The sequence below is a fragment of the Saccostrea cucullata genome, unplaced genomic scaffold, assembly GCF_032062105.1.
Source record: "Saccostrea cucullata isolate Sc308-1 unplaced genomic scaffold, CSIRO_AGI_Scuc_v1 ctg770, whole genome shotgun sequence".
NCBI classification, from domain to species: Eukaryota; Metazoa; Mollusca; class Bivalvia; order Ostreida; family Ostreidae; genus Saccostrea; species Saccostrea cuccullata.
The window spans coordinates 82,793-94,466 of NW_026925606.1; the positions used below are offsets into that span (position 1 = coordinate 82,793).

Here is an 11,674-nt window from a genome sequence, read left to right on the forward strand (position 1 = left end):
CAATTTACTGTAAACCAACTATTATTCGCAATATCTTTTATTTGCAGTTTTTCTATCTGAAATCAATCCGGGACGATTAATTTCATGACTGAGGAATTATTTTTCCACAAATACTAAGCAAAATGATTGGTTCGATGTGATTAGTATTCATGAATTCTTGCATGCGAATTATAGTTGGTTTACAGTAGTTCAAGAGCTCTTTGAGATGTTTGGTAATGACCCCCAAAACATAGCAAATACAAAACTTGTTTTAATGTTGTCTACTTTTATTAAAGACCCTAGAAAAACAAGGGTCTAATATTCATTTTTAAGAACCGTACAACCACAATATAATTCAACAATACAAAAACAAAGTAAATTTGATCGTGGCATGTCAAAATAATATATCTGGCCTTTCATTCATCTCAGACATTCTATACCAAACACACATCATGGATATTATACAATATGGAGGAAATGGGAATCATGATAAAACTATGAAAATTCATTCAAAATGCTCTCAAATACAATCTTTCAACAAAGCAATTAACTTTCACGCATTATTCACTTAAGTTTTAGCATTCATTCAGATCAACTCACATAACATGTGTATTCACAATAAAGAGTAATGTTAATGCACAGTAAATATCTCTCTTTGGCTTTGTAACAATATATCTGTTTTAAAAATCTGCAAATTATTTTAAAAAAGGTACAATTCAAAACAAAATAAAATGCCAATACAATAAATAAAAGAAATTTGTTCGAGTATATCATTGCATATAATACCCTAAGTGAGCTCAATATTAATGTCAAATTGCATATATAACAGCCCCCAAGGCTTAATATTGTGTAGAAAATGCATTATCTATTGAGCCTGGTCCCAAATTTCAATTTGTACAAAATACACAGGACCTAGCACTAGGGAATGTCAACATATAAATATAATGCCTTTTTCTATAAACATCTTGACCTAACATGCATTAATCTCAAGGCTGAAATATTTTTGTGTGACCTGTCCTTGACCCTGAGGTCAGATGAGCTTAATTTAACCTTGACATGAGGTTATGGACTTGTGTTGGATGTAGAACTCCTGCATGAAGCTGACTAGGAGGTTGGCTTCTTGTAGAGAGAGCGCGTTGTATAGCGAGGCTCGGATTCCTCCTACTGACCTGTAGAGCAAAAAATAAAATACAAAATTACTGAGGATTAATTCTTACTTTACTGTGTGAATCATTGGGAATCTGCTTTAAAACTGACATCATAAATAAATTTGAATGATATTGTAAACATTTATATTCTAAGAAAGGTAAAAAATGTCAATGCAAGTCTTTGTTGAAAATTGCAAGTTGTTTGTTCCCTGGTCAATAACACCCCCCCCCCATTTTTACTTAATAAGACGTTACCCTCTGGACTCTGGAAGACTTTTGTACCTTTAACATCTAATAACTCTGACCTTTAACCCTCTGGAAGACCTCAACCTTTGACCTTTAACATCTAATAACTCGGACTCTTACCTGTGTCCTTTGAGTTGAATCATGCCCTTCTTGCTGGCCTCTTCTAAGAATTTCTTTTCCAGAGTTTCGTCCCCATCTGGTCCCCCGATTCTGAACGGAGCGTTCATCCGACTCCGACAGTGAGGCTCCACTGTAGCACTGCAGAAAAAAATCCAGATGATTTAAATTAATGTCAAATGATGACAGAAGTGCAGATTTATCTCAAACTTGAGACCTCAATTCCAACCCCCCAAAAAGCTGAAAACTATGATATTCACAGATAGATATAAATAATCTTTCTTCAATATAATTTCCATGCCTCTGACACTACAAACAGAAGCAAATTTATATGTTTCAAAAGATAAAACAAACTTGAGAAGACTTAAGGACTTCCTGTTGTAGGTTGGAGGTTTGATTATTATTAAGAGCCCTTACTGGTAGAATCCGTTAGATTTTTCTATCATGTTGTACACTGCCTCTGACTTCTGTTTAGAGTTTTCTGCCATTTTTTGAACACCACCCTCATCCTTTACCCACTGTAGGACTAGACCAAGGATGTAGATACTGAAAAAAATCGAAACATAAAACGTCAAACTCGGAACTAAATGACGCACATATAAATCTTATGATATATTCTGAAATTATTAAGTTGTATATTAAAATTACCAAGAAAAAAAAGGAAAGAAAGAAATATACATTATTTTTTTGGGGGGGGAGGGCCAAAATTTTTATTTTCACATAAAATTGTGCACAACAAAAATTCAAGTCAACTCATTGTGAAAGTGAAGGAGATGGCTAAGGTTTCCAACACTTTATGGTAGCAGATCAAACATCAACATACTTGTATGTGGGCGCTGTGTTGTAGAGGGAATTGTTGCCCACTTGGATTTTGTAGTCCATGGTGACGGGACACGTGGGCATGGCCTTGCCCAGCAGATCCTCTCTGACAATGACTAGTGTCACGCCCGCACAGCCCATATTCTTCTGGGCACCAGCAAAGATCACACCAAACTGCAACAAAATACAAACAAGAAAATTAATATTCAAATCTTTCCATGTATCTTACAAAGGTTATTAATAAAATTAGTTTAAAGCCAGACTGTAACACATTACAAACAACAAAATAACATTTTTGAAACCTTCCAGTTATACAATGGAATTGAGGTTTTATTCATTTTTTTTAAATTAATAAGATGCCCCCTTCCCCCTTCTACCAAATATAAACTCACTGAGAGATTCCAGGAACTAACCAATCTTCAAAATTGTAAAGGGACTTTGTGTTTATTGTACACATTTTTATGCAAATCATTGTTACAAACGCTCACCTTTGAAACATCTATAGGTTTGGACAGAATATTGGAAGACATATCACAGACTAGAGGAACACCGTTGGTTTCTGGGATATCTGGAAACTCGACTCCGTGGATGGTTTCATTAGAACAGTAATATACGTATGAAGCATCAGGGCTTAGTGACCACTCACTGGCTTCAGGAATATCTGTAAAATATCAACCTTACTATTAAAAAAAAAAATTTTTTTCACTTTTTTGAAGTGACACTTCTCAAGTTGCACTTAAATTCCTGTTTAAATGTTAAACCTTTTTTCAACAATTTGTGTAACCTTTCTAAATATCAACAATCAAATTTCTTCTTAATCATGTTTAATGAGTAAATGCTCCTAAAAAAAATTTGGCAATGTCCGCAAGAGTTCCTTTTGCGATAAAAGTTCCTTTTGCAACAGTATAGAGCATTCTAATTTATTATTTAATGATTCTCCTGCCAAGTTGTTTAAAATATCAAATAATTATCGAAGAAATTTTATCTGTCAGTGAGTATTCACTTACATGTATAAGAGTCTAGTTTAGGCAGTACAAGGTTGACAGTTCCGTATTTCTCAGCCTCCTTCGCAGCTTTAGCTGACCAGGACCCCGTGACGATGTAGTCAGCTTTAGCCGCAGGTCCCAAGTTCATCAGATTAAGGGGGACCGCGGAAAATTGACCAGTACCACCCCCCTGTTTGAATATGACTTTGTAGTTATCTGGAACATTTCTGAAATAAAAAGAAATGATTATAGTCCATAGGCCAACTTTGTGCAAATTCAGGGGGTGGATCTATGATTTTTGGGGTGTTTATAACTTTCACGATGATTTCAAACAAATTACAGACATGTTTTTAAATTGGATATAGTATGTGTAAGCCACATGTAATTTTGTGCAAGTTCAAGGGTGGATCTATGATTTTTGGGTGTGTACCATCATGATGATTTCAAACAATCAATTGATTCAGAAACATAATTTTAATTGTGTTTGGTAGAGGTAATTAAAAACTTACAATAATTCTCTAACATTCCTCTCTGCAGCATTAATAATCTTTGTAAAATCTGCTGATCTATGGCTTAGCTCTGAAATATGAAAATTAAAATTATGAGATGTGTCAAAAAAAAAATAAATGCTTTTTTTTAAATTAATTTTTTATGAGCAAATTACATACATTTTAATAGTCCCCAGGTCAAACAGACTGAGACATGAGAAAAAAAACTAAAAACACAAAAATTGAATCGTCTAGATTTACTCGACATATTGAGTTCTTTAACACGTTGACGAAATTGTTAATTAGAGTAATTATATAATTAATACTCACCCATGACACTGATTCCTGTATTGTTATAATTAAGCATTTCCTTCTGGGCGGTCTCCAACACCTGTCAATCAAAATTAATTTAGAATACTTGTTATCTCATTGATGATTAGGTTGTGTAAAATATATTGATTAATTGGTTAGACTGATTGATTCTTTTATTAAATTAAGACCAATTTTTGTTGACTGAGGTTGCATATGCAGTGGTTAGAGCATCAAAATTGATTTTTGTTGTCAGAAAATAAAATAAAAGAGCAGTAATATTACCACAATTACTAAGAAAAATAAAGAAGTTTATTAATTAAAATATTAAGTAAAAAAAAAATATTTTCACAATTTTTCATTTAATAATAGATATCTAAAAAAAAATATTTCAAAAAAAAATTTTCCCTAAAGTTTATATGCTTAAAGAAAATAACAGAAGTTTTTTTTTTTCCTTATGTAATTTGGCTTTTAGATGTGCGCAATTTTATCTTTTTGTAGGTCTTGATAAAATATGCATTTTTTTCTCCGTGTATAATTAAATAATTTTTTTCTTTCAGTACTACCCCTTGTAAAACTAACCATATATTTAAAAATATAATAATTTTCATAATGTTCTCAAAACTGTCCTCATTATCCTTGCTGCTGCTAAAGGGGAAAATTCCCAAAAATAACATTATTTTACTACACAGTGGCCCTGCACTTTGCACATATAGAAATAGCGTAAATTGTACCTTTCTTGGCAGTTTTGCAGGTCCGGCAGAAAAATTGATCACTCTTTCCGCCATGATTGTTTCCGCTTATTGAAGCTAAAGAGTATTCTTGATTGACTATTCACTTCGATCCCCTTCGGATTTCGATTTACAACGAGTGAGGAAGATAGTTTGGCTCTGTGAGATTTTATACCATTCGGAAAGGTCTCTCTGCGTTGTGATTGGCTGAGGCAAAAGGTCGACCAATCAGAATGGAGATGACTGGGGTCATCCGTCGTTCCACGTTTCAAGCGAATGTTGTTTTGTGACATAATAGCTAGACATGCAAGTACATTGTAAATATAGGTCATTTCATTTATTAATCAGTGTTTTTAAATGGATCTTCATGTCCACAATAATTTGAGTAAAATGTAAACAGTGCAGAGAAATTTCATGCAGAATTTCAAAAAGCACTAGATCATCTAAACATTTTAATGTCCCCTTATGATGAAGCGAATGAAGAGTAATGATGCAATCAAGCTGTATTAATCAATGGAAGATCGAAATATATTATTCGAATATTAACATTACAACAAGCGTCTACAATAAATGCCACTACTGCTTTCAAGAGTCAAATTGCACACTTTATACTGACTGATTTGTTTTTGGTCGATATATGCATGTCATGCATTCACATGCAATCAATGATATCGAAATGCGTATAAATGCAATGTATTTAGCTTTGTATAATTATCTATTATTTATAAAATGTATTATTTTATGCATCTTATTAAATTTTTATCAATATAAAATTTCAATCAGTTTTAACAATAACTATAAGAAAATGGCAAACTGTGGTTTTTTTTTAATATCATTTTTATTCAATCACCATGCATGCATCAGATTCATTAAAAGGGTAATTCGTTCGTTTCAATTTTTCTACCCCCCCCCCCCCCCCCGATTTTTATTGTGATTGAGTTTTGTAAAATAGTATTTACAAACAGTCCTTTCCGAAAACCGAAAATGAGAAATTATAGTGAGGAAAAATAAATCAAGTGTTAATCCCAATTAACACTTAAAATCAATCACCTATAACCCCCTATACCTAACAGGCGAACCTTTCAGTTTTAAATTAAAATTCATTTTACTGTGCATCCATTTATTTATTCACCTTACTTTATATCTTTTTGTACTGAAGACAGAGATTTTGAGAAGAGAGAGAGAGAGAGAGAGAGAGATCGATCAGCCCATTGGCGTGCATTTAATTCGTTTATACATGTAGCAACTGAACATTTCAAAGTCCGTACACTTCAATGAACTGCCGTATTCATACAATGTTCTATATGCACTGTTGCACCGTTTCGAAAATAGCTATTTTATATAGACGAGAAATCTACGGACTTTGGACCTTGCTATTCAAGTGGTGAATTTGTAAATGACCGAAATATGTACAAATTTCTACCTTGATCGAATTCGAATGACCTGTCCACTTTTTTTCTAGGTCAATTAAATTCCTTAAATTGGATATACTGTTTCTCAAGAAATTGCATTGAAAACAACTCGTATATATAGATATTATTGACTATAAAGTTGCTTTGGACATGGTTTTGTTTGGGTCCTTAGGCTTAGACATCTATGTATATATATAAATTTATGTACTTTGAATTTCGAACCCTTGTGGAATTAACTTTAACTTGTTTAAAGTTTTAATTTGAAAGATTTTATTTTTTTTAATTCAAAACCCATGCATTTAGCTTACAGAATTGAACACAAGACGCTATAAGTAAATGTGTGTAAAACCAGTCTTCCATTAAAGTCATTAAGAATATATAGCTTTAGGCGTCTCCCATATTAGGATTACTTGACCTTATTTGGAAAGGACTGATCATATTGGCTGCGCGTGATCTAGTGCGCGCAATACTCATTTTCTGATTTTTAAGATTTTATATTTCAGTTTTCCTGTTAAGAAATGTCAAATTCGAGGAAATGTCAGGTGAAGCAAAACATATGCATGATAAACATTTAATATTTGGTGCATCAAAATTACATGCAAATAAATTTAATTTCAAGCACATTTACTGAATTCAGAAATCTCTGGCACATTAAATATGCTTATATAAATATTGTCCTCGTGTGTATTATCATTCTTAATGTAAGCAGCTCAATAAAGTTACATTAATCTATTAAAAAGCAAAATATTGATTTTCAGATGTACATCAAATATTAGTGTTTATAATTCAAAGTGAAATTGATTCATAAATGTTCGGCATGAATAACCGACATTTCCTTCCTTTGGCCTCGTTTTCGATGTTTCCGCCTGCCATGTAGCCATCTGTCTCGCCAAGTTCACGGTTCGGTGCACATCGAAGGTCACTCGCCCATATTAGGAATTTGTAAACAAGTCTGGAAGGGTGATGCAATCTTTTAAAATGTACTAATTTGACTTCATTTCAATTTGTTTTTATGTAAAATCAAATAGCTTTATATTCATTTACCAACTGAAATAAAATTTTACTATCTAAATCATAAAAATCAGTTATGAAACACCAAATCGCCACCATGTTCCATATTAGGAAGAAACATGGCTACCATATTTGGACAAAGAAATCTTCCTAATATGGCACACGTCTTATCCTATTGTAAGCTTGTATAGTAATATCCGTTACTTGTGTGTGAATGAACCAGATCAAAACTTACAAAGAAGAATATAACTTCAGATATAAAAATAATCATGATAATAATTAAATTCATACTGGTAAAATTAAACACTGAACATGCTGAAAACATTTATTTCAGTCAAAATGGCGGCGGCATGTCCGCTGAAGTTTTTTATCTCATCAACACATTGTCATCAATTCTTTGTGGGAAAATTTGTCATATTTCTTCTCCAACTACATAGAGATTTTCAATAAAATGCATACATTTATTTATACTTTCATAGAATTATACATATAAACAAAAAATATTGATATAAAAATGTATTATTATGACAGATATGTAATGGGGACATGAAAACTATATGTTCTTGAGAGCTGGGAGATTCTCCAAAACTAACACAGTCTAGTAAAGTTCTGATATTGAAGCATATTTTGAAAGCCTGTTAAAAAAATTGTTACACGCGGCTTATTATAATTCAATAGAAATGTTTATTTGTATGCATGCTTGTCTAGTATATTTGAGGATATGGCGCGGCGACTCGTAGTAAATTATATAACTTATAGTCGTCAACAGTCGTGTAATCGTTTAGAGTCAGTCCTGTTTATGAATTGTACGTACATTAATGAATTCATGTTAGTTGTGAACCATAAGGTTGCAATTATAACCTTTGCATGTGAACATATTTGTTGTAAAACTATATGGTTGCAATCATATTGCTGATCATTGAATACTTTTAGTATATTCTGCTATTTTAAAAAGAAGTCACATATGAGTCCTGTGACAGTACGCTTTCTGCATGTATAATGAATGGAAACGCCATATTTGGAGGTCACCATATTTGGTAGTCAAAATTTTCCTAATATGGGACATCTATTTAACATATCACTTTTAATTCCCACAATTCGAGTTTTGTACAATGAAAATGTATAATAGAGTTAACATGGTAACAAAAGGCAAGTTGGTTATGATTTTTCGTAATCGTTAAAAACAGGGCGTGGCAGGCATCTGTATATTTCCTAGTTTAGCAGAATACACAAGTTGTAAACAAACTTACAATATGCTAAATCAGGGCCTCGTTTGTATATACAACAGGGCGATGAGCCGTGAATGGTATTTTCCAGACCTTCACGCGTGCAGTTTTTAAGGGATCGATGAAAGCTTGAGTTATCAACTCAAAATTCAACAATTCAATTTGTTTCATTCGTTCAACTCTGTAACAAAAACAGTTTTCATTTTAAAACTAAATTCTATAAAACTTTTAAAATATTCCAACCCTTATACCCAGCATGCCCAGTAAATCAATAAATGCGTTATATAGCTATAGAACATGAAAATATTCATGCAAATCAACATAATAAATGGGCAGTGTTTAAAATTAAAAATTTGCTACCACAAATCTTGAAATTTTCTTTGAGCAGATTCATGTTTATAAATATCGGGCTTAGCCCCCCCCCACTTTTTTTCCAAATATATACTTAGTATAGACATTGAACATATCTTCGTAGGTGCGCCCCCCACTTTCCACAGATACGTCTTCGTATAGGTTAAAAATGGGGAAAGTGGTGGTTTGGAAAAAAAATTTGTTGGTACTGAAGTTCGAACCTACCCCCCCCCCTCCCCCCCACGAAATAGAATTTTCGTGTTTGGGAAATGGACATTTCCCTTTTTTTTTTTTTTTTTTTGCTTGTCAGGTTTTTTTTTTTTTGAAGGTACAAAAATTTTTTTTTTACACTTAACCCCCCCACTTTCAATTTGCTTCCGACGCCAATGCTTATAACATTTAAAGTACTAATTAATATACTAGTAACAAGTTAATTTACACCCCACTCATGTATAAATGGTAGAAATAAATTTCATGTCTTTGACCAATGTGAAATGGAATTACAAACAACAATTTCAAAGAAATACACAATAACACACCTGAAATACATTGTTTGAACATCTTTATTACTTTCAAACAAATTAAGGAAAACAGTTTCCTCTCTAAATTTTTTGCTGTCAAGTACAAGTTCATTTGTACCATAAACTGGAAAAGGAAAGTCTTGTTTGAGGTGAACAACAATTTAATGTATTTTAAAACATATTAAATTTGAATGTTTAAGGTTAAAACATTGGACTCAGGTTAAAAATCACAGAATTTCTTAATGGTTCATATACAGTATAACTCTATTATTTAGAACTCACTTATAACGGAATCACATGTTTAAAGACTTTCTTGGAGAGATGTATTAAAGTGACTTCTATGTAACTGAGCTTTACTGTACATCCATTTCATACCACTAAAAACTTGATTATTTAAACCAGTAATTAACCCCCTTCCCCGCAGTCACAGTTTTTAACGCATGTACTATTTCCTCTTTCTAACGCAAAATCACGCATATACCGTTTCCCCGCAATCACGCATTTTCACGCACTTTAATAAGCTCATTTAATCTTCAATTTATGGCCTAATTCTTTCTATTTTAGACGTGCTGTAATCTCATAAAATAAGAAAAGTTATTTTCATATTGAAATGTTACGTCATAATATCATTTACACTAAACTTTAGAGGAACTTTTACCACGCAATAAAGTGCTTACGGGGAAATGGTAAATACATATTTCTTAGACGTGATAATTACGTATATTTTGCATAACAATTCAGTAAGTTGTAAAGAGTTAATGGTGAACTTCAATAGTGCATGACTGAATAAAATTTAATCGACATTCAATTATTCCTTCATATTACCATTCATTCATAAGAGGTATGTCAAACAACAAACAAACAAACAAACATTCATAAGAAACTAAACAAATGAAAATTGCTAATTTTATTGGCCATTATCCTGTCAAAAAAATAATGTTTGAATTTTTGCCATCTGGCCATTATTATATGCTCCTATTGAAAATTCAATCAAAGATTTACAGTAAAACTTGTCTGTGCTGAACATCACTTGGTTCCATAGAAATTGGTCAGATTAGAAAACTTTCCAGATTAAGCATTTAAAACATTTGAAATTAAAATGGACTCAAAGTTTTCAGTTTGGGGAGAGGGATGAAATAGGCTGATCCTGTTGCCAAATCCTATTTACTTCCACATCTGAGAATAATGTATTTTTTAAATTAAAATCTCCACTGTATTAGACAAGATTCCAGAATACAAAACACTTAAAATAAACAAGTTTGACTGTACTTAAAAAAAATTACATTTCAACTTGTTAATATAAGCCCATTTTAAATACCACACATGATTTCAATCATTTCTCAAAAGCCACTTCATGAACACAAAAATTATCTAATCATCAGCTATAATTAAATAATACCCTGTTTATTTTTTAATTAATAACAGAGATATGAGATCAGTTAATAATTTTTCAATTGGATGGAAGGCATTAAAATTCCATACTGAGAACAAGAAATAATTGAGGTTTCTGTCTGGTATCAGTTTTGCTACAATACAAACATTACATACATGATTGAACAATTTTTAATAACACATGTACATGTAAACTTATCACTTCCATGCATATAAATAATTCAATACATAACATAGTATCACCCAATCATATTTTCTATTTTGTATAAAAAAGAATTGTATGTCAATTAAGTCCAATGATCTAGTGTCTCTGGAAAATACTGCTTTAATATCACTGCAGTGTCATATACAGGTGACTCTTGATCTCTCGAAGTTCAAGGGACCGCAAGAAAAGTTCGAGAGATCGAAGGGTTCGAGAGATAGAAAGTAAATAAAATCCAGAATTTTCAGTTCCGATCATCGATCTTCTACTATTATAGATACCGGAAGTTTATGTAGATAAAGTCATTGCACGTTTTCAATCGTATTTTACAGGTAAATTACTTGATATCAACAACAATGATCGTATTTCGAATAAATAAAATGAGTTCCTAAAGTTTCAATATTTATTTGTTCTTATTTCAAGATTACAAGAAATCCGAATAGCAATTGTCGGTTTGTCTATTTCGCGGCTTAATCGGGTCTTCACTCGTGTTCACCAGATTTTTCTTAATCAGTATTCAGTCCTCAAGAAAGGAATTTTTGTGCAATATTTGTCACACTGGGCTTATGTAGACTCTAATGAAAGTTCATAGTTTATGGGAACTTAATGAAACGCGTGCAATCAAAACTTCGAGAGATAGAGAGTAAAATCCAATGACATATGTGTAACAGGACCCAGGTTTTGGTTCGAGAGATAGAGAACTTTGAGAGATAGAAGTTCGAGAGATCAGGAGTAC

General features: G+C 32.2%; 1 protein-coding gene across 1 annotated transcript; it reads right to left on the reverse strand.

Moving 5' to 3' along the window:
- Positions 1–296: 296 nt before the first annotated feature.
- On the reverse strand, positions 297–5,008 carry LOC134269334 (phosphoserine aminotransferase-like). The gene is made up of 9 exons (XM_062751528.1): positions 4,827–5,008; positions 4,114–4,174; positions 3,805–3,874; positions 3,317–3,522; positions 2,798–2,970; positions 2,314–2,483; positions 1,908–2,036; positions 1,494–1,631; positions 297–1,148 (listed from the first exon to the last, which is right to left on the reverse strand). Exons 1-9 carry the CDS (start codon positions 4,878–4,880, stop codon positions 1,025–1,027), a joined length of 1,125 nt encoding a protein of 374 aa, XP_062607512.1. The 5' UTR covers positions 4,881–5,008; the 3' UTR covers positions 297–1,024.
- Between the last annotated feature and the right edge of the window lie 6,666 nt (positions 5,009–11,674).